This window comes from Megalobrama amblycephala, linkage group LG13 (genome assembly GCF_018812025.1).
Source record: "Megalobrama amblycephala isolate DHTTF-2021 linkage group LG13, ASM1881202v1, whole genome shotgun sequence".
In the NCBI taxonomy this organism is placed as follows: Eukaryota; Metazoa; Chordata; class Actinopteri; order Cypriniformes; family Xenocyprididae; genus Megalobrama; species Megalobrama amblycephala.
The window spans coordinates 11,432,741-11,458,051 of NC_063056.1; the positions used below are offsets into that span (position 1 = coordinate 11,432,741).

The following is a 25,311-nucleotide window of genomic DNA, read 5'->3' on the forward strand; positions in this document are numbered from 1 at the left end:
AAACTAAAACTGAAATAAAACAGTTCTAATTTCCAAATTTCAGTTAGGATGCTGTCTTAAAATATTTAGTTAATTTTTATTTTAACTTCCTTTCCTGGGGCAGTGTTATTGTAGTATCATGTATCATTGAGATACTATTATAGCTTTTATTAATATTTTGAATTAGTTTTATATTTTTTATATTTTCCCATATATATATATATATATATATATATATATATATATATATATATATATATTTTTTTTTTTTTTATCTGATTCATTCAGAATATGAACCCATTAAGAATGTGAACCCAAGTGTCCTACTTTCATCCTTTCAGACCATCATGGTGTCCCTCGAGGGTTTGACCAAAGTGGTTGATCCTTCCCAGCTGACTCCAGACTTCGAGGGCAGTCTGGATTATGACCATGAGGAGTGGATCGAAGTCCGAGTGGCCTTTGAAGACTTCACAAGCAATGCAGCTCGCATCCTAGCCCGTTTGGAAGAACTCCAGGACATGGTGTCCCAGCGGGACCTGCCGACAGACCTGGATGGGTCTCGGCGTGCTATGGAGGAACACGCGTCTCTAAAGAAAAAGGTCACTAAAGCTCCAGTGGAGGAGTTAGATGGTGAGGGTCAATGCCTGCTTCAACGAATCCAGTGTGGGGAGAAAGGCAGAGGAGATATCCAGGGATTAGCTCCGAAAGTCCAGGCACTTCTTGATAAACTTCACGGCACACGCCAACATCTCCACCAAGCCTGGCACATGCGCAAAGTCAAACTGGATCAGTGCTTCCAGCTAAGACTCTTTCAGCAGGATGCAGAGAAGGTATGAACATACTACAGTATATGTGAGGTTTAATAAGAACAGAACTTGACAGGTTTTAGGACAATAACATATAGAAGATACAATATACAAAGAGAATTTTTTACTTAATATTTGTACTTTCGTGTGATATTTCAAGTGTTCTATATTTTATATTCTTTAAGTGCCCCTATAATGCTATTTCAGAGGTTCCTAATTTTGTTTTGGAGGTCTCCTACAATAGAAATGCATGCATCAAAAAATACCTAAAATACATTGCACATCACCTAATTTCTCAGAGTCTGAAAACGGTTTGTTCAAGGATTATGTCTCTCTAAACCCCTCCGAGTCCGCTGATAGACACCTGATTTCAAGCGCTCCTGCTCGCGCTTTTAAAACGCTTTCAGATTCAAACAATTCTGTGTGCTTTCAGACTTTGTGCTTTTCAGACATTGATCATTGAAGCCAATCACAGACATATCCGATGAGCGTGTCAACACAATGGCCAATCAGAGGTGTTTACAAATACTCTCAACAATGCTCAAAGCGTCACATTTTTAAAATTTCAGTACCGATCAGTACCACAGTCCGTACTTTTGAAAAGTATTGTTTATATATGCACAACCAAACTGTTTTTCAGGGGATTTTGTGAAAATACTGCGATCTTGGCTGTTATATATGGTTAGAATGACAAAGAGGACTTTATCACATGGAGACAACACAGATATATTTTTGTTACAATACTGTCGGATTAACGTCACATTCTAATGGATATATACAGTACAATATAAACCATAACTGACACGTACACTACCATTCAAAAGTTTTGTGTTTTTAAAAAAGTCTCTTATGTTCACCAAGGCTGCATTTGTTTGATCAAGAAATACAGTAAAATACTGTATTCCAATCATCAGTGTCACATGATCCTTCAGAGATCATTCTAATATTCTTCCTTTTTTTCAGGATTCTTTGATGAATAGTAAGCTAAAAGAACAGCATTTCATTTAAATAGAATTGTTTTGCTACAATTTTTTTTTTTTTTGATCAATTTATTGCATCCTTGCAGAGTAAAAGTATTCATTTCTTTAAAAAAATAATAATGACCCCAAACACTTGAATGGTAGTGTATGAGTAAGCACAGTTAAATGTTATACCAGTCTGTATACAGTAATATAAAAGTGTTAAGATAAAAAATAACGATTCAGAATTTCTCTTAAAAAAATAAAAAAATAATAAAACCATGGATTGATATGGTTCCCGACATATAAATCCAAAGATAAGCAAGATTGAAAACAATCCTTTTAAATAGAAAATGACAAAATCCTTTAAAATTTCAATTAAGTCGTGTTTTGAGGATTTTTTTGATAGTGTGTGATAGAGTGATGGAGAGTTTCTTTATGAGAGTGTATTGAAGTATAACATCAAAACAATAGATATATTTTACAGTTCATGCCTTCCATTTTTCCTCTCAATAGATGTTTGATTGGATTGTCCATAATAAAGGCCTGTTCCTGACAACCTACACAGAGATAGGAGCCAACCATCAGCACGTGCTGGAGCTGCAGACCCAGCACAACCACTTTGCAATGAACTGCATGGTAAGACTGTGTCCAGTGGTCCAGCAGTAATATCTGTCACCACCTGAGGCATTGTAACAGTGCAGCTTGATGTGTGTTACATCATTAATATGATGTGTTCTTGTACACGTGCCCTGACTCACTTAGTCATGCAAGAATGAATTTTGTGTTGTCATATAGTAGTCATGTCAATATATGCTTGAAGGGTAGGTAATGCCACTGGAGAACAGTCACACGTCGATACATCATGTGTGTGCATGGTCTTGGTAAACCCTACATTGTGAGGACCAAACAAATGTCCCCACAAAGATAGTAGTACCAGTATTTTTTGACCTTTTATGCCTTTTATACAGTATAAAAATTACTATGAAAAGTCCCCATAAAACATGGAAACCCAATGTGTGTGTGTGTGTGTGTGTGTGTGTGTGTGTGTGTGTGTGTGTGTGTGTGTGTGTGTGTGTAAGTGACCCTGACAGATTCGTTAATCACCCCCAGTAGATTTCAAAGGGAGAGAGTTTCACAAGAAAACGGCATGGCATCAATCACTGATTTTCCATCTCTATGGTCTCATCTGCCATCTGCCCATCCATATCTAAATGTTACTGCTGTCCAGCCAATAGGAAGAGTCTGCAGCATGTGTCTGTATGCAGTGTGGCCTCATACAAATGACCAATGTAGTTTTAAATGTTTTCACATTTTGTAAATTCATAGAGAATGTTTTTTTTTTTTTCCCTCAAATTTGAAGGGGATAAATGTGATAACACTTGTATATTTCATTAATAAGTCATTAAACAGTAATAATGCTTAATAGACCAGTAGTTTAAATGCATTGAATATATATATACAGAAGAGATTAATCTTTTAAGTCATTAAGTTTAATAGCTTCTGACTAGATTTTTACATTTTTGGCAGAAAATGTAAGTGGTAACTGTCCTTGCAAAATTATAGCACACATTGGGCCTCATTCATTAAACATAAAAAGAATGAATTTTTGTTTAAATCATTCGTAAAGCTATTCTAATGTACATTTTTGCATTCGTAAAAGTGTTAATTGATCCCATCCTCTTATAAATGGTGCATAAAACATCCAAATGTTTTAAGTCGTCACATTTATTAACAGTTTAATAACAGGTAATGTTGCATAATCCATCCATTTTGACTTCTATTTCAGCTATAAAGCAGCTCTATAGTGTGATTATACAGCTTCAATTCAGTGCAATGTTGAACATCAATTTAGTTCAATGACAGTGCTGATGTTGCAAAATTCATAAATTATTAAATTCAGTTCAGCTATAAAGCAGGAGACAAATCATAGTTTTCAGACATGTGACTGGCACGGAGACCTGGAGGGTAAAACATGCATTGAACCGCAGCACAGGCCTGTACTTTTTCCATCTATTTCAAGCCATGGTTAATTAGATCATCTCTCAAATGAAGAAAAAGAAAAAATATGAAAATAAAAGGAGGTTTTGGGCAATTGTGATCCATATATAGCACCTGCCGTAGTATTTCAGTCACTAAAAACAGTGGGACATTTTAAAAAGCTTAACATTAAAAACACTTAAAGGGCCTTAATGTACAACAGTGATATTAAAAAATCATATTCATACAGCTTATTGATGATGCACACTATATACAGTACAGATGAGCAGATGAGTCCAGTATAAGAATGCAGCATGCTAAACGGTTAAGCATTCTCTTTATATATGTTTTTTTTTTTTTTTTTTTTTTTTTTTATGAAAATGCTAGTATTCATCATTAATAAGGCGTACATTGAATTTCATCTTTAAAAATCAATGTCTTACTACATCAGTCCTTTGCACAAACCTGGTAAAAACAAAAACGGCAAGCGATGGAGGAAAGCCTTGATTTGCTTGAGCAAAATTCATGAGCAGTTGTAGTGATCTTGCACTTGCACCCTGTTTACGAATGATTGGAATTCATTGACATATGTTTAACTATCAAGTCTGGAGTTTATGAAGCATTTGTGAATCCGGAGGAGAGATTCTGTGCACACTAATACACACTAATTAATACGATTGATTGCACTTATTTTTGAAAGTTTCATGAATGAAGCCATTTTATTAAAGTGCACAACAGTGTGCTATTGATTTGTGTATTTTTTATATATATCTAATCATTTTTGTTAGTTATATTTTATAGCTAAAAAAAAACATTTAGATAAACAATTAAGAAAAACTATATATATGTTGAAATAAAACAGATTTTGATGAACAATTAGAAAAACAAACAATATAGGTAATTCAAATACACAGATAAACAAGAAAACAAAGAAAGATATTAAAACAAAATAGATTTTGAAAAACAATAAAGAAATATAAGTATGGAGCAAAATACGTATGTTTTCGTTGAACATAATGCCCAGTGTCAGTCAATGCAACAGAAATTATTCATGTAGTCCCAACACAAATGGTTTAAGTTAACTTAACATTTTATAAATTTTATTTCATTTAACGTAATTAAATTGAGTGCAAATGACAATTTAGTAAAAATCTAAAGACTTGTGTTGTTTCAGCTTATTTCATTTAAATAAACTGAGCAAACTAGCTAGAATCTTTTTTTTTTTTTTTAAGTGTAGATCTTGAAAAACATACCATAGAGATGGAAATTAACTAAAAATGTACAATTAAATGCAGCTAATGTTCTCCACCCGTAAATATTTCTATAACTTTTAAAGTTTTGACCCTTTCCAATTAGGATGTTTTTATAGGTTGTTATCAGGCTCTTTGTTGCTCCTTTGTTAGTGTGTTAGGTTTGGCTGAGTATGCTAAATCACATGTCCTGCCTCAGCTGTGAGAACTGACTACCCCCTCTCACGTTGCTATAACTGTGCAGAACTTAATGGATGAAATGCTTTGTCAACTGTTTACTTTGGGTTAGCCTGACTGTCGGGCAGCCTGGGGCACTGCAGGCACCTCTTCAGGAAGTCCTAGGAGCCTTATTTCCTGCCTGATATGAGGCATGAACGGATGTAAACACTTTTTACCTTAACTTGGTTCAAGTGTCAGTTGGTTACTCAGTTGATAAATACTTGATTAATGCATGTTTTGCGTTTATCGGATTCTTTGTTATTTCACACAAATGGAATACTCCTCTCTGATCTCTAATGTTATGATCACTGGAAACAAGCTTCTTTTAGTATTTTAAAGTCAAAATGAAACAGAAGTTGCAATAGTCTTCTCTATTTTCGACTTCCCTATTGTTATTTATATCTCAGTGAAATAGCTTTTAAAATGAGACAAAAATGTAGGACGGGACACGATTTTATCCTTGGGATTTGATTAGATCGCAGGAAGTTGCCCGTTTGCAGTCAGTTTCGGAGGATATTTAGTCACACCCTCCGCCGAGACACGTGTCATGAAGATGTCGTTGCGAGGTGGAAGCAGTTTTGCCAAGTCTGTGGTTTTCCTTTGGAATTGGGCTACTTTAACATTGCTGTCGCAGGTTGTTTTTCATGTCCGCGGGTTGAAGCGACCCCAAATAACATAATATTTAGCCCCTGGAATGTGATTTTTTTTTCCCAGGGGAACCCTGATTTCACCCCCCGGATTTTTATCGGGGGACCCACCCTGAAACTAGTTTTGGGCTAGATTTGAGTAGCAATTGGGCGGGTTTTGTTGTGAAATTGGGTGGAGGGGAGGTTAATGTTGTTGATTAAAGATTACAAGGGCATATGAATTTTTAAATAATAATAATGTGCACGGTTGAATCATTATAATAAACACTGCAACATTCTGTAAAAAAAAAAAAGAAAAGGAAAAAAAGAATAGTCAGTTTTGATTTAATGGTGATCTTTAATAATCAATAATACTATATGCTGATAGCCCACCCCCTAGTGGAGTCCAGGGTCACTACATTTTAATAGCCTGCAGCCAGGTCCTGTGGCATTTGTATTGACAGTAATTCAATAGGCGATTTATGGAGATGTTAATGTCCATTGCATGGCACTCTGGGAGCCTGGTTGTAACCTTTCGTAATAGACATGCTTAAGCAGCTATGTCATTGAGTTCCAGGGGTAATGTCACCTGAGCGGAACGTTATGCTTGTCAAGTTGTAAATGAACTCAGCCCCCACTCTCTTATGAAAGACAATCTGGAGGACAACATGTAGAAAACACTCCTCTGGCTAAAGGCATTTTACTCATGGCTGGGTAATCTCCCATCATGCTGGTGTATTGATTAGTCCCAGAGACATCCAGAGGGAGATATAATGTTCCAGGCACTCCTCCTCTAATCACCCAGTCTTTGTAAGAGAAAAAAGGCTTTGCATACTAATATTAAACCTGGGATTTATGTGTGTCTGTAAGAGTGAAGGGTGTACTGTCCTTGCGTGACTCTCTGTTTAAGTATATTTCAGGGTCCGGTACTGTTATGAAGTGTTTTTTTTTTGTTTTTTTTTCATGTGAGGAAGGCTTTTGTTCTTTGGTATGTGTGTCTTGGCTGTGTTCAGGTCCTGTAATGTGATCTGTGAAAATGTAGGTAGAGCACTTCCTCCGTCTGCACACGACATGTCTTTTTCTTGATTTCTGTTTTAGGGGTCAGAAAATTAACTTATTTCTATCCAAATATAGTTAATGCAGATGTTTCACTAGAATACGATTGAAAAAAACAAAACAAATCAAACACTAAAAAATTTCTTTCCGTGCTGAATTCTCGTTGGACTGGGAGCAGCAGTGTGTTTGGGTTTTCTTATATGGTACAGTAGGTATTACAACAAAACAGAAAAGGTGAAGAAAATAAACAAAACAAATTTAAAATGGAATGTGTGTAAAATTAAATAAAAATATACGTATTTTAACTATATATAGGCAGACACTACTTTGTAAAAGTGTGGGGACAGTCAGATTTTTCTCTTTGAAATAAGTTTATACATTTATTCAGAAAGGATGCATTAAATTGATCAAAAATAACAGTAAAGACTTAAATAGTTTTCAAATAAATGCTATTCTTCTGAAGTTTCCACAAAAATATTAAGCATTTTCAACTGTGATAATCATAAGATATGTTACTTCAGCATATAAGAATGACTTCTGAATTAATAAAATGTGTAACAATAGAAAACAGTTATTTTAAATTGTAATATTATTTCACAATTTTACTGTTTTTATTGTCTTTGATCAAATAAATGCAGCCCCTGCTTCCTTCAAAACTATAAAAAATTACTCCAGATAAGGGAAAAGCTTTTAAATCATACAGAATGATGTTTTATGAAAATGTAAGTGTAATGTTTTCTGTGATGGGTAGGATTAGGTGTAGGTTGAGGGTTAGGGAATAGAATATACAGTTTGTACAATATAAAAATCATTATGTCTATGGAATGTCCCCATAAAACACGAAAACCCAACACATGGTATACTTTGTTTTGTGTCATTTATGCCTCAAACAAGAGGCTGAAATGACGAGTTCCTCGAGTTCTGTAAATTGTGTAAATCGTACAAACTGATTTCTCTGATGTGCCCTCCATGTAAAAAAGTCAATTTTACTAATAAACCACATGCTGGTCATTGACATGACAATAGCACCCATTATACTTAACATATGTTAAGCCAGAGGTTACTTTAAGCTGCTTTAGATTTACATGAAAATGAGTTACCAGAAGCTCTTAATTGTTTCCATGATGAAATCCACAAGGTCTGTGATACATAACAGAGGGATTTGATGAATTTGTGTTTACTGGTGCATGTCTATCTTCTCCAAGCAGCTCTGAAAAACCAGGCTTGGGGTGAGGCTGTACAAAGTTAATATAACTATTTTCCATCCTGACTTCTCTGGTATAAATACATTTAATTTATGCATGTGGGCACCAGTGACTTTTGATTGGCTTATCTACATATGCAGGCTACATTATTTAGAAACAGTCATCTTTAAATTTCAATTTTTGGTCAAATTGACAGCAGATCATAGAATTATTCACCGTTCAGAGTATATTTATGTGTCATATGCTAATGTATTACATATGGGTTCACCGTATAACAATTTCAGTATTGATATATATGCTTATCTGATATAGACCATTAGGGTGGTTGCAAACAGAGATGACATGTTTAGCGGGCGAAGCCTACCTCGTGGCAGAAAGTGACGGTTCTGCAGTAGCAGTCTATGGAAGCCACATAATAAAAGAATAAAAAGGCAACTGCAAGATTATATCTCGCAATTCTGAGTTTATATCTCACAATTATGAAAAAAAAAAAATCTGAATTGTGAGATTCACAATTCGTTATTCTGTCTTTTTTCCTCAGAATTGCGAGTTTATTTCCCACATTCCCACATAGTGAGTTTATTTTTGTCTTTTTCCCTTCAGAATTGTAATATAAACTCATAATGTGAATTCTAAAGTCTGAATTGGGAGATATAAACAACTGAACTTACGACTGTAACCGTGGTTCCCTGAGAAGGGGAACAAGACACTGCATATTGTATGGACGCTATGGGGACGCCATCAGCATATCCAGTGTCTGAAGCACGTGTAAAAACATTCCAATCATATTCGTTGGTGACAGTCCATGACATCATTAGCAGAGCACTCGGAAGTATAGGAGGGCACCCTTAGCACACATCATCAACTTCTTTGTCTGAAGGAGACATGCAGGCAGACCCACTGGCATGACAACAAGACACAGTGTCTCGTTCCCCTTCTCAGGCAACCACAGTTACAGTGGTAACCTGAGACTTTCCCTTTTGATTTGGAACTCTACATTGCACCTTGGATGGAAGCTATGGGGAACAAATACCCATCCGGGCACATACGTACACAGACCGCAGTACCACTACTTCTGGGGAAAATGCACCTCAATTTTCATATACAGTGTGGTTCAGGTCATATACAAATGGCTGTGGCGCATACTTATGGCAAATACTTTAATGCAACCGATTCTTGTAATAAACATATCCCCCAGGCAGCCGCAGGGGAGCTGCAGCTCTATTAAATTACCCTATACAAGAAGGGGAGTGCTCACGCCCTGCTTGACACTCTTCTCAGAACCCAGGCAGATTCAAATAATTTTATTCATAAAAGATTGGTCCAACATAACAAGGAGAATCGCTTTTACTTTTTTTTGGCAAAACCTCTACTCTCTAACCTGGATAACTGAGAGAAAGGAGGGCAAGGGATGCTACTTAATTATCTGAAACAGATGGAGAGGGACACCTCACTCAGTCCTACGGCTCAAAGGGCAGCTTACCAAAGGGAGCCCTGTTGTCTTTTTTTTTTATTACAACGGCTACTTTCACTGATAATGCCGCCCCTCCAAAGGGGAGCCTCGAGAAGCTCAACCCCGAGTGCCACAGGGGAGTCCATCCTTACTTTTAGACCCTTGAAACTTCTGGAGGCAACTCAAACCCTGCTCTAGTTAAAATAATTCTCTAGGACCTAAAAAAGAAGAAGAAAGCTGGAAGAGGAGAGATGTTATTTCTTGTCAGAATTCGGGTCTTTACTGAAGCGCTTCTTATTAATAATTTCTTTGAGATCCTGCCTCTTCTTCTTCGTGTCAATCTGGATGTGGCATGGGCAATGACATCCAGCAATTCCCCGTATGCAGAGCTGGCAGGTTGAGAAGACTTTCCTCGCCTTCTTCAACCACATTAATTTCCTCTTGGCTGGATGGTGCTAGCGATGTGCTATCTGCTGGATCAGATGACTCGAGAAAAAGCACTTCCTGATCGAGCAGATTGCTTGAGCCTGCGATCGAGGTTCAAGAAAGAGCCAACCTCTTTTTGAACTCCTCGGCAAGCTCAACCTGCGATCCCCACAACTGAAGCCTCCGCTTTGCCTCGTAAACAGCTTGGCCTGAGCTGCGGGTTGCAGACACTTGTCCCACATCCCTCAAGAACAGGGACAAGCATGAACGGAGCTTTCTCATAGTAAATTTCTCACAGTGGCCGCATCAGAACCCTCGAGCACTGAAGCACAGGTTGTGCATGTCCTCAGGTGTCAAAGACCTGGGATTTTCAATTATCCTGCCTTCACCATGTGCTAACAATACAAACGGCCCCTGAAGACAAAAAAAGCTGATGACGTGTGCTATGGGCATCCTCTTACACTTCAATCTGATTGACTGTCACCAATCAATAAGATTGGAGTGTTTTCACATGTGCTTCAGACACCGGATACGCTGATGGCGTCCCCATAGCATCCATGCAAGACACATTGTAGAGTTCCCATTCGAAAGGGAACTCTCAATTGTGAGAAATTTTATTTCAATGAATACTATGAACTGCATATGTGAATATTATGTAGGCCTATTGTTTACATCAAATTCATGCTTTAATAGTAGAGTAATGGTCGTAGGTTTCAACAATATGGTCTGTCTGTTTAATAGCTTGCAACCATAATGTCTGCGTTTAGCTTCAAAAGGTGTCTTCGAAGATGATATTCTATAAAAATGAAGATTGTCTTTTTTGCATCCTGATTCTGACATCCAAAGGCACAAGACATTTTTTTCTTATTCCATAGATTTTGCCTGTTTTCCTCCACATGGTACTGCTGTTTTTCTGCCACCACAATGCGCTCGCAACTGCAGTGACGTAACTATGACATCTGCTCCCAAATGGTCTATACAGTATATGCTTATATGCTTCTAATAATGGCTGATTCACATCAACACCAATAACAAAAAAATTAGAAAATTACTGATATAGTCACCATTGCATTGTGCATCCATTGCATATCACATTTTTATTAGGACTTGATTTAAAGCTAAGGGTTGAAAAGTTTGTGTGTGTGTGTTTTTGAATATGCATGTGACTGTGTTATTGCTCCAGGTTTTCACGTGCACGGACATGACTGCTGCAGTTTATTGTTGCACACAGGCTGATACCAAACCCCCATAAGGTTTTCATCTGACAGCTCTCTGTGTATTGATCTTGTACCCTTTTGAATGCCTCTGGGCTGTGTAATTAGTCCCATGTGAGGAAGCAGCATGGTAACCAGAGCGCTGCGTTCCACCAGCACTCTCATGCACTAGACTTTATTTCTCCCTAAAGAACGTACATAATTCAGACACTCCCATTACATCAGAGAGCACATACTTCTGAAGCATATTAGTATGAAAGTGCTAATCTAGAATCAGATTCCACCCCATACAGTACTGATCATCGTCACAGGTGATCATAGCAGTTTCTCTGATTTCCAGGTGAAACAGAACATTTAGGTGGAAATAATGAAGGGTGGAGCTTGATTCTATCCATAGGCATTTGATTGGATAGTGTAAAATTAGGCTATGGTATTACTGGTTAAAAGTTAAGTTTAATGTTAAAGCTGCAGTCTGTAACTTTTTTTGGTTAAAATTTATCCAAAATAAATTTTTGAGCAAATACATAACGAGCCAGTGTTCAAAACTATCTCCTTACCTTAGCTCGATTCACAACAGTAAACTTGTAATAATGTTTTATAATAAGAGTGGTACTGGTGGGTTTCCGCTGGAAATTCGAGCATGCAGCCGTTTGTCTTTGGTCATTACGTCACGTCTGTAAACAGAAAGAAAGGAGTCCCAGCTAGTAGCTTTTGAGGATGCTGCTTTGTAGCGGATCATTTATAGCCTTTTCTCACAGCAGCTGAAATAATGAAACTTATTATTTTGATGGCGGATTGTAATCCAGAAAATCCAAATGACAAATCATCAGTGACAACTGGAGATTCACCCGTAGTCAAAAGCAAAAGACATCAGACTGCAGAGTGGCTACAGAAATTGAAATCTACAGGTAACGCTAATACACACTAAATACACATAGTCACATAATGCTGATATTAACATTAATTTGAAAACACAGTATAACAGTAATAATAATTTGCATGGTTTGGCATGATCCGAGCTAAGCGATTTAATCACCATTGGCAGCGTGATTTATTGTATGCCTAATGCTTTTTTCCTCAGTTGGTCAGAACAAAAGTGGCAGACATGTTACTTACTTGCTCAGATGACATTTTCCAGTGAAAATTCTTATTTTGTTCATACTTCCAATATGTAGAATCGGCGTTTCTGAAGTACAGTATCCACACCGATGTGGTGATTGACACCAAACATTAGATTCATCTGCACTGAGGAGCCATGCCGATGCACAATGCGCGTAATGATACATAAAACTGCAATTGCAGGTTTCAAACAGAGATGGCAACAAAGAGGCAAAATGTACAGACTGCAGCTTTATGTTTTTTAAGTTTTGCCTGGCCACTAAAAACATCATTCATTGATCTTGTACATGCATTAAAAAAGTTAACATTTGGTTTTCTGTGATGTGTTCTACATTTTTACTGCAAATTGTACTGATTTGTCAAAAAGCTATCTAGCTAACATAGCAACAATGAATTATTTCTGAATCTCGGAAGCATCAGTAAGAATATGTTGAAAACTACAAACCAATCAGCCATCAGTTACAATGACCCTTAAAGGAATGAAAACAGAGGAATATTTTGGTTGAACACATGCTTTATCATAATTGAAACTTGAAATTATTTTTAATGGAAGTACACATACTGTTCAAAAGATTGGGTTCGGTAAGATTTTTAAAAAAATTTTAAAGTTAATTATGCTCACAAAATTATGTTTTATTAACGTAGTTCGGGAGTCAAATAAGCTACCCAATATTACGTCATCTTAATCATTACGTCATCTCAACCAGCTGTCAACAATCTCTAATCAACGTATCTACCCAATCGGCATGAGTTCAGGCCTGTATATAATCACAGTCAAACTCACCCAAGGATCCTCGACAGTTTACAGAATCCCTTATTTGTAAGTGTGAACTTGTGAAATCTGCAAAATACAGTCGAAACAGTAATATTATGAAATATCATTACAATTAAACGTAACTCTTTTCTATTTTAATATATTTTACAATCTAATTTCTTCCTGTGATGGCTAACCAGTCATTGTCATTGTAATATTCTAATCTGGTGTTCAAGAAACATTTATTATTATGAATGGTAAAAACAGCTGTGAATTTACTTGAAGAAACCATTATCTTTGAAGTTCAAAAGCACAGCATTTATTTTAAAGATATTTTTTGTAAGTTGCCCAGTTGAATTTTGTTTTCAGTACTATATAAATGGAAATATACATGTATGTTAACCATCAGTATTGTGTATTACTGGGCCCAGAAGCATATTTCTTAAGCAAACAGGGTCAATTTGGATTTCATGTTATCTGTATCTAAAGTATTTTTAGTGCTACCACAAGCTATTTGTTTAAATCTTAAGCTCAGGATCTTTTTTTGGTTTGTTTGTTTGTTTGTTTTTTTATCTATTAAAGTACACATGAAATCAAAATTGATCTTATTTATTTTGTTAGCTCAAATTGCTAGTTTTGTGGTGAACAAATCATCCGTGCAAGTCAGTCCACACAAAAAAATAGTTTGGCTTTGTAATGTTTAATCAAAATATGAAAATGCTCCTCCCCTCTGCAACGGTGCCCCTTCTCTGATGACATCAGTTTGACGGCATGGGTTGAAATCGCTTAAACCACTCCCCTGCAACCGTTAGTCTGCTATGAGTGAGAGATGGAGAGGAGGACTCTCCTCTCTGCCCTCTATTCCGTTTCACTTTGAAATACATCACAGCACTGGAGAAAAGTCGTTTGCAACTTCCGGTTCACGCAGACTTTAAAGGTGCCGTAGAACGTGTTTTCAAAAGATGTAATATAAGTCTAAGGTGTCCCCTGAATGTGTCTGTGAAGTTTCAGCTCAAAATACCCCATAGATTTTTTTTTATTTTTTATTTTTTTATTTCTTTAACTGCCTATTTTGGGGCATCATTAAATATGCACTGATTCAGGCTGCGGCCCCTTTAAATTCTCGTGCTCCCTGCCCCCGGAGCTTGCGCTTGCCTTAATCAGCATAAACAAAGTTCACAAAGCTAATATAACCCTCAAAATGGATGAACATGCTGTTCATCATGCAGCATGTCTAATCGCGTAAGTATGGTATTTATTTGGATGTTTACATTTGATTCTGAATGAGTCTGATAGTGCTCCGTGGCTAAAGCTAACATTACACACTGTTGGAGAGATTTATAAATAATGAAGCTGTGTTTATGGATTATACAGACTGCAAGTGTTTAAAAAATGAAAATAACAACAGTCTTGTCTCTGTGAATACAGTAAGAAACCTTGATAACTTTAACCACATTTAACAGTACATTAGCAACATGCTAACAAAACATTTAGAAAGACAATTTACAAATATCACTAAAATTATCATGCTATCATGGATCATGTCAGTTATTATTTCTCCATCTGCCATTTTTCGCTATTGTCCTTGCTTGCTTACCTAGTCTGATGATTCAGCTGTGCACATCCAGATGTCCTGCCCTTGTGTAATGCCTTGAACATGAGCTGGTTTATGCAAATATTGGGGGCGTACATATTAATGATCCCAACTTTTATATAACAGTCGGTGTTATGTTGAGATCCGCCTGTTCTTCGGAGGTCTTTTAAACAAATGAAATTTACATAAGAAGGAGGAAACAATGGTGTTTGAGACTCACTGTATGTCATTTCCATGTACTGAACTCTTGTTATTCAACTATGCCAAGGTAAATTCAATTTTTAATTCTAGGGCACCTTTAAGATATTTTATGCCAGTTTAGCAAACTTCTTTTTGCAATGTTATATTCAGTTGCAATGTTTTCAGTTGGTAAAGCATACAACAATATTTATTTAATTGTCTGAAATGGGTAGACCTAAATTCTGACCATGATTCTTCCTCTTGGCTTAAATTCTCATCCACACACATTCCAGAGCTCTGGCTGAGGCTGTAGACATGTGTGTCTGTGGTCAGACAAGAGCTACTCCTCCCTGCAGAAGCAGCTTTGAGTGGACTGCTGTTTATACAGTTTCCACACAGATCTGTCACAACTATTCATCATTTGTTTTGAATGATAATAGTAAAATAAAGTAACATTTTATGTTTTGTAGCATTTTTTTTCCAATTCAGCCTTCAAATTCAAAATTCACTGTTTTGATTTGTTTTAGCTGTGTCATACCCCATGTATGATTAGCATAAATGTGTCATCTTAAAAAGCAACCCATTCAGGGGAAGTGATGCAGTGTATATAGCACTCAGTGATTCTTTTGGTCTCTTGCAGAATGTGTATGTGAACATCAGTCGGATCATGTCCGTGGGGAACAGGCTGCTGGAGTCGGGCCACTATGCAACCCAGCAGATTCAGCAGATCTCAGGTCAGCTGGAGCAGGAGTGGAAAGCGTTCGCCGCCGCGCTGGATGAGAGGAGCGCGCTGCTGGAGATGTCCGCTAACTTCCACCAGAAAACTGACCAGGTAAGGCCTAAATGTGCTGACACATACCTAAAAACAAATGTATAATGATCACAGTTGCACACAGATAAAGTGTATTTTCAGGGAAACACACGACTAAAGTAGTTCCAGGCAGGTCTTGTATGTCCATATCATACATGTCTATATTACTTTGCCAAATGATTTCAGTTATTTCAAAGGTCCTTACAGCCTACAACAGCAAAACTCCACAATGACACTGAATAAGTAAATAAATATGGTAAACATTAGGATATAAACAACTATTTATTTCCATGTTTTTTTGCCACAAAATGATGTTTTATGTACAGAAAGCACATGCTCTCTTTCTCCTGCTCTCTTTCCCACTCAAACACACACACATACAGTACGGACACAGTTGCACAGAAACGTGTTGTCAGCGCTGCTCTGATGATTTTATCAGTAAAATAATTTAGCATCTTAAAAGCTACGTGACATTTCTGACTTGGTAATAGGTAATAACGGTGCTATTCTTGAAGCAGATAAACTTACAGTTTTGCTATTAGTAAAGACGTTTCTGCCAACCATTTTGAGAGACACAAAGACTCATGTAATTTACACATGCTTAATCTCTCTTTCTCTCTCTCTCTCTCTCTCTCTCTCTAATAACTGCATTAATAACTACTTTAATCAGCTATTAATGGCTCAAGCCTCCATTAGTAGCTCTAAAATGACGTTTTGCAACGGAGGTTTGGGATGGGATGCATAAGAAATTAGTCCTACACACAAGCGTTTTAAGGACAAAAACCTGAAAATGTCTTAAAATACAACTTCTGAACAATGTCTTGAGGTGTGGTAACCATAGTATAAGCAGAATAACTGACTCTGGTCCATTGCATTATTAGAAAATAATGCACACCCGAGGTGTAACGGCCATTCCGCCTCATGCCGTGGCCGCATTACCACCTCAGGTATGCATTATTTTCTAATATTTCAACGGCCTGTCATCAATTATTCCTTACATATATAGAGTGGGCGAAAAAACAAGCAAAAAGAAAAAAAACTTAAATAAATAGTACAAAAGGGAAGAACTGATTAAAGCAAAATAAAAAAAAAAAAAAATATATATATATATATATATATATATATATATATATATATATATATATATATATATATATATATATATATATATATACAGTGCTCAGCGTAAACGAGTACAACCCCTTTGAAAAGTAACATTTTAAACAATATCTCAATGAACACAAAAACAATTTCCAAAATGTTGAGAAGACTAAGTTTAATATAACATCTGTTTAACTAATAACATGAAAGTAAGGTTAATAATATAACTTAGATTACACATTTTTCAGTTTTACTCAAATTAGGGTGATGCAAAAATGAGTACACCCCACAACAAAAATTACTACATCTAGTACTTTGTATGGCCTCCATGATTTTTAATGACAGCACCAAGTCTTCTAGGCATGGAATGAACAAGTTGCTGACTTTTACCAACGTATATATTTTTCCATTCTGCAAGAATGACCTCTTTTAGAGACTGGATGCTGGATGGAGAGTGATGCTCAACTTGTCTCTTCAGAATATCCCATAGGTGTTCGATTGGGTTCACTTTCACTTTCACCCTGTTCTTCTTTAGAAATCCAACAGTTGCCTTAAATGTGTGTTTAGGATCATCATGTTGGAAAAGTGCACGATGACCAAGGGCACGGAGTGATTGTAGCATCTTCTCTTTCAGTATAGAGCAGTACATCTGTGAATTCATGATGCCATCAATGAAATGCAGCTCCCCGACACCAGCAGCACTCATGCAGCCCCACATAAGGACACTGCCACCACCATGTTTCATTGTAGGCACCATGCATTCTTCTTTGCATTCCTCACCTTTGCGATGCCATACAGTTTTGAAGCCATCAGTTCCAAAAACATTTATCTTGGTCTCATCACTCCAAAGTATAGAGTCCCAGTAGTCTTCATCTTTGTCAGCATGGGCCCTGGCAAACTCTAGGCAGGCTTTTTTGTGCCTGGGCTTTAGGAAAGGCTTCTTTCATGGACGGCACCCATGCATGCCATTCCTCTGCAGTGTACGCCGTATTGTTACATGGGAAATAGTCATCCCAGTTTGGTTTTCTACTTCTTTAGATAACTGCAGTGAAGTTGCATGCCGATTTTCTTCACTCTTCTCATCAGAAGATGCTCCTGTTCTGGTGTTAACTTCTATGGACGACCTGGACGTATCTGTGAGATGTTTGCAGTTCCATCTTTTTCAAATTTTTGTACCACTTATGCTACAGTATTCTGACTGATAAGCTTTGCTGATCTTCTTGTTGCCTTCACCTTTCTGGTGAAAAAAATTATTTACTTGTGACATTTCTCTTCCATGTGGTGCCATTGCTGACAGCATGAAATGGGAAGGGGTTCTAACACCCTTTTATAGTCAACTGTCTGCTGGACACCTGCGTAATGAATAATTAGACTCACCTGTGGTTGAATTCTTGTTAAATTAGACATTTGTAGTCTAAAATTTATCTTTGCTCACAGACTTTCAGTGGGGTGTACTCATTTTTGCATCACCATAATTTGAGTAAAACTGAAAATTTTGTTCTCTAAGTTATAGTATTAACCTTACTTTCATGTTACAAGTTAAACAGATGTTATATAAAACTTGTCAACATTTTGGATTTTTTTTTTTGTGTTCATTGAGATATTGTTTAAAATGTTACTTTTCAAAGGGGGTGTACTCATTTACGCTGAGCATTGTATATAAATAATCAGTTTGATACATAAATGTAAATTACTAAAATGTACATAGATAAACAAAATTTTTGGTGCTCTAAGTACAAACAAAATTCCAAGCAACGTATTGTTCAGATGCGGATGTAGTAGCAAAATATTCTGTGTCTGGACTGGAGAGTAAAGGGTTAACCAGCCAATTTCAGTTGCTGATTAAGTATGCTGGGAAGGGCTTCCAGATTTTACAGAATGTTGTGTTGGTTATACTTCACATTTAAAACTGTTACACCAAATGGAATCCAATGAAGCTGCAAAATAATGATTCCAAACATGTTTTACAAAAACTCGTGCCACCCCTATCATCCCTCTCCTGTTATTCAAACAAACATGTTTGAGGAGCTGTGTGTTGATATTTTTGACCACTCAAAAAAGTAGACAAAAATATACTGCATATTTGTACAGAATTTAATTGTAATGAATTTAATTTTTTTACCTAATTTAGACTATCAGTATAGTAATCATTCCTGTCTGTGGTAACAGATCACAGATGTACAGTATATTTGGCCATTTCCAGATAAGCAGTAACAGGATATTCTTGTCTATTTTCTAGTATATGAGCAACATGGACTCATGGTGTAAGGCCTGTGGAGAAGGAGAACTTCCTTCTGAGCTGCAGGACCTGGAAGACACCATCCACCACCATCAGGGTCTCTATGAACACATTACCGCTGCCTATTCTGAGGTATGAATCTCTTATATCCATTACAGGAAACACTATGCTCTGCAGTAAAAGCTTTGTGCTTGTGTTTGTGAATGTTGTGCTGGTTCAGAGTGTGGACTTGCTCCTGCCAAAAGATACACAGACATGCTGCTGTGAACATGAATAGTCATACATAAATTCCATAGCAGATCTAGGCAGGTGGAGCTGGGGGAGGTGGAGGGTCTCAGAGGAACTCTGATAGCATGCTGTAGAAACAGCTTACAGGAAACACTAAAACAGACTATTTAAATGTTGAGGAAGCAAGCTCATTGGCTGAAGAATCAATCAGATTACATGGGAAGGACCTATTAGCCTGCGCCATCTAGCATTTCATGACTAAATATTCAATTGAATGATTTTCTTCTGTGTATAAGTTCTTTAGGTATTCATGTGTATTACCTGTACATCCTCAGGTAAGTCAGGATGGCAAAGCCCTACTAGATAAGCTACAGCGTCCTTTGACCCCAGGCAGTGCCGATTCGCTGACGTCCTCGGCTAACTACTCAAAGGCAGTGCACCATGTCCTGGATATCATTCATGAGGTTCTGCACCACCAGAGGCAGTTGGAGAACATCTGGCAACACCGCAAACTCCGTCTTCACCAACGGCTACAGCTCTGCGTCTTTCAACAGGATGTCCAGCAGGTCAGACACTTATTCGTAACTAACAATACTTTATACACACACTACTGCAAGTACCATTGGTACAGACTCAGTGGGATTCATTTAATCATTCTTATTTGGGAAGTGAGAGATGTGCAGATTGGATGAGGTGTCAGAGCGTTTCACTAGACATGTGTGTGGATTTTTTTTTTCTTTTCACTCTCGCCCACTTCCCACAAGTTTCATCCCCCACATGCATGTTCCCGCTGAATTTTACTTCCTCCTCGCAGTGATTTTGTTCTGCCTTCTCTTGCACATCATATTTTTTCCATTAAACCAAAACAGACTAAAAGATTATATATATATTTGCATTAAATTGATTTAAAAGTAACAGTAAAGACATTTACATTTGTAATGTTACAAAATATTTATATTTAAATAGTTAATCAAAGAATCCTGAAAAAGAATCGCAGCTTCCACAAAAATATTAAAGCAGTGATTTCAGCATTGATAATAATAAGAAATGTTTCTTGAGCAACATATTAGCATATTAGAATAATGTCTGAAGAACACTGAAGACTAATGGCTGCTAAATTCAGCTTTGCCATCACAGGAAAAAATTCTATTTAAAAATACATTAAAAAAAAAAAAAAAAATTTGAATTGTGATAATATTTTACTATATTTTTACTATATTTTTTATCAAAATAAATGCAGCCTTCATGAATATAACAGATTTATTTATTTAAAAAATAAAATAAAAATTTAACAGACTGAAACTTTTGAACGGTATGTGTATATCATGAAATAAACCTTAAAACATAAAAAATTATTGATAAGCCAGTTTAACATTTGATTTATGCTTATTCAGATAAATGAATGAAATCTTATAGTGTGGGCGATTGTAAAAAAAAAAAAAAAACATCTTTAATATAATTTAATGGTACAAAACACAAACTGATTACAAAGTTTGTGTATGAATATATTTGACAATGTAGTCCTGCTCACAAATGTGGTGCATCTGATTGAATCTCTTCTTCTCTTTGTCTGAATATCTTTATTGAAAAAATGGCAGCATCTGAATGCCTGCGAGGCATCGTTATGATGAATATAAAGTGAGTTCTTGTCTGTTTAAAATAGGATTTCACTACTCAGTTGAGAATAGAATATAAATTATATAAAGGGAATATAAAGGGAGATTTTAGGCACCACTGCAATAAATTGTTAAAGGGACAACAAAAAAATTCAACAAAAAAAATGAAAATCTGCCATTACTTAATCACTTTCATGTCGTTCCAAAACTGATGTTATTTTTTCTGTGAAATAAATAAAAAGAGAATTGTCCACATACAATCTCCACATACAAAAATAATAAAAAGCACTATAAAAGTAGTCCATATGGCATGTGCACTCTATTCCAATTGTATAGACTACTTTTATGGTTCTTTTATTGTCCTTTTCGGTGCTTGTCACAGCCTCTGGTCACTATGAAATGTGGTTTTATGGTGAGGATCTATTCAAAGATTCTTTATTTATGTTCCAGAGAAAAAGAAAAAAAAAAACAGCATATGGCTTTGGAACAACATGAGGATATGTAACATGAGGAGATTTTTTTTTTCTTTCAAGTAAGACATTTTAAATGAGTAGTTAATCCAAAAATAAAAATTCTCCCATACCTTTTACAACAACATCCAATTGCGTCTCTCTATCTCTTCCACTCTCTCTCACACACAGTCTGCCCCACACTGTGTTCCCACTTTTTTTTTTAAACTTAGTCTTTTTCTCTCAGACGCATTCAGTATCAGTTGTCATGGTAACCATGTTCAGCAGCCTCATTATGTTCAGGGTTTGCCCCATAAAATGATGCAGGCATAGGGGACCTCTAAACCTTCCAGACATCTGAAAAAAGACACGTGAGCAGGAGACTCAACATCTGCACGACAAATGATTTCTTCTAATCATACGCGCACACACGTGCTGACAGATGCCACCACACACGCAGCTCTGAATGTGGCACATTGAGCCAGATCAAAGGTGGCATAATGAAATATGCATGAGTAGAGGACTCAGTGTGTTTCGCAGTGTGCTGTGGCGTCTTTTGAGACAGGTAGAAAGCTTGCATACTTGGATATGAGACGTCTGTCTTAGAAGCTCCATGTTGCAGATTTCAAATGTTTAATAACACATTTAATACTCACTTAAACGCATTTGTAATGTGTTTTTATTAGTAAAATCTTGAATATGCATTCAAATGCTCATGCAAACCTGTGATGAACAACAGATAATACAACATTAGTGAAATATCCATAACATACACAATTATTGAACTCCGACAACACCATCAGAGCACATATCAGAGGCTCGCTGGCTTAATCTGCAGGATGACCTCACTGTGTGTATGGTGCTGATGTTTACAGAGGTGTTGAGCTGTCGCAGTGACTCCTGCTGCTTTTAGGTGCCCCCTGGTGGTTTTACACTGGAAATGCAGTTGAAGTCTTTTGTATTTATGAATTTGATAGATGCATTTAAAGTATACTTTATATTCTCTCTATTAATATATATATATATCAATAGTCATTTAGTTTAATTTCTTTTATGATAGAGTATTCTAAAACTAATATTTTATATATATATATATATATATATATATATATATATATATATATATATATAGTTTTAGAATACTCTATCATAAAAGAAATTAAACTAAATGACTAAGATTCCTGAGAAATGTTTTACTGTCCTCTATTCTAGCTAGAAATTGCTAGAAAGGGTCGGCGCTGATGGCCTCATGGGCAGCGCGCCAACATGTAGCGCCAATGCGTTTCGGGCAACCCGAGTTCGAGTCCCGGCTCGTGGTCCTTTCCTGATCCCGTCCCCCTCTCTCTCTCCCACTTCTCTTCCTGTCTAATCACTGTCCTATCATAATAAAGGCTAAAATGCCAAAAATAAATCTTTAAAGAAAAGAAATTGCTAGAAAGGGCCATATATTTTGTAATGGCATTTATCCTGTAATAATGAATAACTGGAAATGGAATGTAAAATTAATTTGCAGGGTTCCCATAGTCACAGAAAATCTGGAAAAGTGCTAAAACTGCAATGGTTTTATTTTATTTTATTTTAAAATCCTTATCCTAGAGTCACTAGCAACTAGAAAAGTCATGGAAATTCATTGCCAGAGTTTCAAAATAAAACCTGGAAATATTAGGAAATTTTAAAACTGATTCCCAGGCCTATGGAAATTTCAAAGTCATGGACATTTCTGTAGAGAATATGAGAAATTGTCCTCTGTGTGGTCTTTTTGCAATGACTTTTAAAAATCTACATCCTAGACCTTAAAGGGTTAGTTCACCCAAAACCTTCGTTCATCTTCGGAACAATGATTAAGATATTTTTGATGAAATCCAAGAGCTTTCTGACATCTGATAGTCTGCAATGTTAATACCACTTTCAAGCCCTAGAAAGGTAGTAAAGACATTGTTAAAATAGTCCATATGACTACAGTGATTCAACCTTAATGTTATAAAGCGACAAGTATACTTTTATGTGCGCAAAAATAAACAAAAATAACGACTTTATTCAACAATTTCTTCTCTTCCATGTCAGTCTCCTATGCTGTTCACATAGTAAACACAGTGCAGCGCTTCCAGGTTCTACATCAGAACACTGGCTTATCTGTTGTGAAGGATCATATTCTTCCGCACAGTCACGCAGAGCTGAAGCACAACCAAGCAATGTTCTAATGCAAAATGCATGCAGTTTTGTTTTTTTAACCACTAGAGGGGCAAATGTTACATAGTGTACCTTTAATTAATTAAAAAAAAAATAGGTCCTAAATTTATACACTACACTTTGATTACATTTTACATTTTTCAGTTGTTTTGTGCATTTTCACATTTGTGTTGACATACAATCCTCAGCTGAAATATCTATTTATAATATCATGACTCATTTAGGATTAATTTTATGATGCGGGAGGTTTTTCTTTTGACCCTCTCAACAACATTTGGTTATGTTCTTCTTTATTAATGTCTTCTCACAGGTTCTAGATTGGATTGAAAACCATGGTGAGGCATTCTTGAGTAAGCACACAGGAGTGGGGAAGTCTCTGCACAGGGCTCGAGCATTACAGAAACGTCATGAGGACTTTGAAGAAGTGGCTCAGGTAAGGAGGAACAGATGTAAAAGTATCGCTTTGGCTACTATCCATCTGGCTATCTACTGTTCTCCTCCCTGATTCAAAACTATTTAGGCCACTTCAGAAATGAGTCAAATGCATATTAACTTCCATACTGCTGCGTGTTTTTCAGAACACTTACACGAATGCAGACAAACTCCTGGAGGCGGCAGAGCAGCTGGCTCAGACTGGTGAGTGTGACCCTGAGGAGATCTACCAGGCCGCACACCAGCTGGAAGACCGTATCCAGGATTTCGTAAGACGCGTTGAACAGCGCAAAGTCCTGCTCGACATGTCTGTGGCCTTCCACACTCACAGCAAAGAGGTAAGTCTTGGAAGAAAGTAAGAGTGGGTGTTGGTGGGTGTGGATATGTGTTGGTTGTGTTTGTATTCTGCTTGACCTAAATGTGTTCCAGAATATGAATTAACATTCACAGTCTTTGACAGTTTCCTTGAAAAATACAGGACAAGTTTTGAAAGCTTTAATAATTGTGGTTATCACACAAACTCCAGATACATATCCAGCCACAGTACTCATGTGTTTGAACTTGACCCACAATATTATTTTATTCATTCATTCAATCGTTCATTCATTCAAATATTTTTTTTTTGTAATGTCTTCACTTTCAGAGATAAAAGTACAATTGTAACATTGTTTTCCTGAATATTATGTAACAGGTATTCAAACAGTAATTGAAAATGTACTTGAAAAATACAGGTCAAGTTTTGAAAAGGTTTAAAAACACCTGATTCAGTTCATCAGCTCATTAGTAGAGATTGTAAGACTTGAATTTAGTGTGACCTGGAGACATCCAAAATCTGAAGCAATGGTATAGTGGTTCCCATTCAGTCGGTCACTTCGACGTACGTCGGATGACCGACGAATAGGAATCTCGCTAGAGAGGCCAATCTACTTCGAGTGTAACTAAACGAGCCAATGCACATTGGCATGCAATCATATGCATCAGCTGCTCGCCTCGCAGCGCGGGTATATAATGAGCAGCAGGTGCGTTGCATCTTCAGCTTTTCGCTTCGGAGCCGAACTACACATGGTAGTATCTACGAGCGAGTGTGAAAGGAACGAGCCAGCTCTCTCTACTGCTCTCTCGTCTGGTGCAGGTGGAACAGCACAGCAGCGGGGCCGATTCTCTCCTTTTGTTTATTTTCTTTTTTTTGCCCACTGAGCAAAGAAAGCTGTGTGTCAGCTGTGAAAGCCGTTCTTACGGCTGGTACGGTGCGCTTTAAAGAGCGCTGAAAAGCTGTTTTCACGGCTGGTAAGAGCGGCATCTCCAAAGAGAGTGCACACGACAGGCTGCACATTTCCCTGTCTGTGCTGCAGCGGCTTTCCCCTGCGTGCTTCGGCACTTGAAAGAGCAGTTCCTGAAAGAGCTTACACGAGTAGTTCGCGTCTT

General features: G+C 36.9%; 1 protein-coding gene across 4 annotated transcripts in view; it reads left to right on the plus strand.

Moving 5' to 3' along the window:
- Positions 1-25,311, plus strand: part of triob (trio Rho guanine nucleotide exchange factor b) — a 188,572-nt gene that overhangs the window by 72,188 nt on the left and 91,073 nt on the right. For all 4 annotated transcript variants that reach the window (XR_007179212.1, XM_048153955.1, XM_048153954.1 and 1 more), the window contains exons 6-12: positions 321-809; positions 2,261-2,383; positions 15,461-15,652; positions 18,972-19,103; positions 19,535-19,765; positions 23,765-23,887; positions 24,033-24,224. Coding sequence is in view for 3 of the 4 variants with exons in the window: in XM_048153955.1 (XP_048009912.1) it covers positions 321-809; positions 2,261-2,383; positions 15,461-15,652; positions 18,972-19,103; positions 19,535-19,765; positions 23,765-23,887; positions 24,033-24,224 (1,482 nt within the window). In the remaining variant the exon portion in view is untranslated. The remainder of the gene's footprint in view (positions 1-320; positions 810-2,260; positions 2,384-15,460; positions 15,653-18,971; positions 19,104-19,534; positions 19,766-23,764; positions 23,888-24,032; positions 24,225-25,311) is intronic.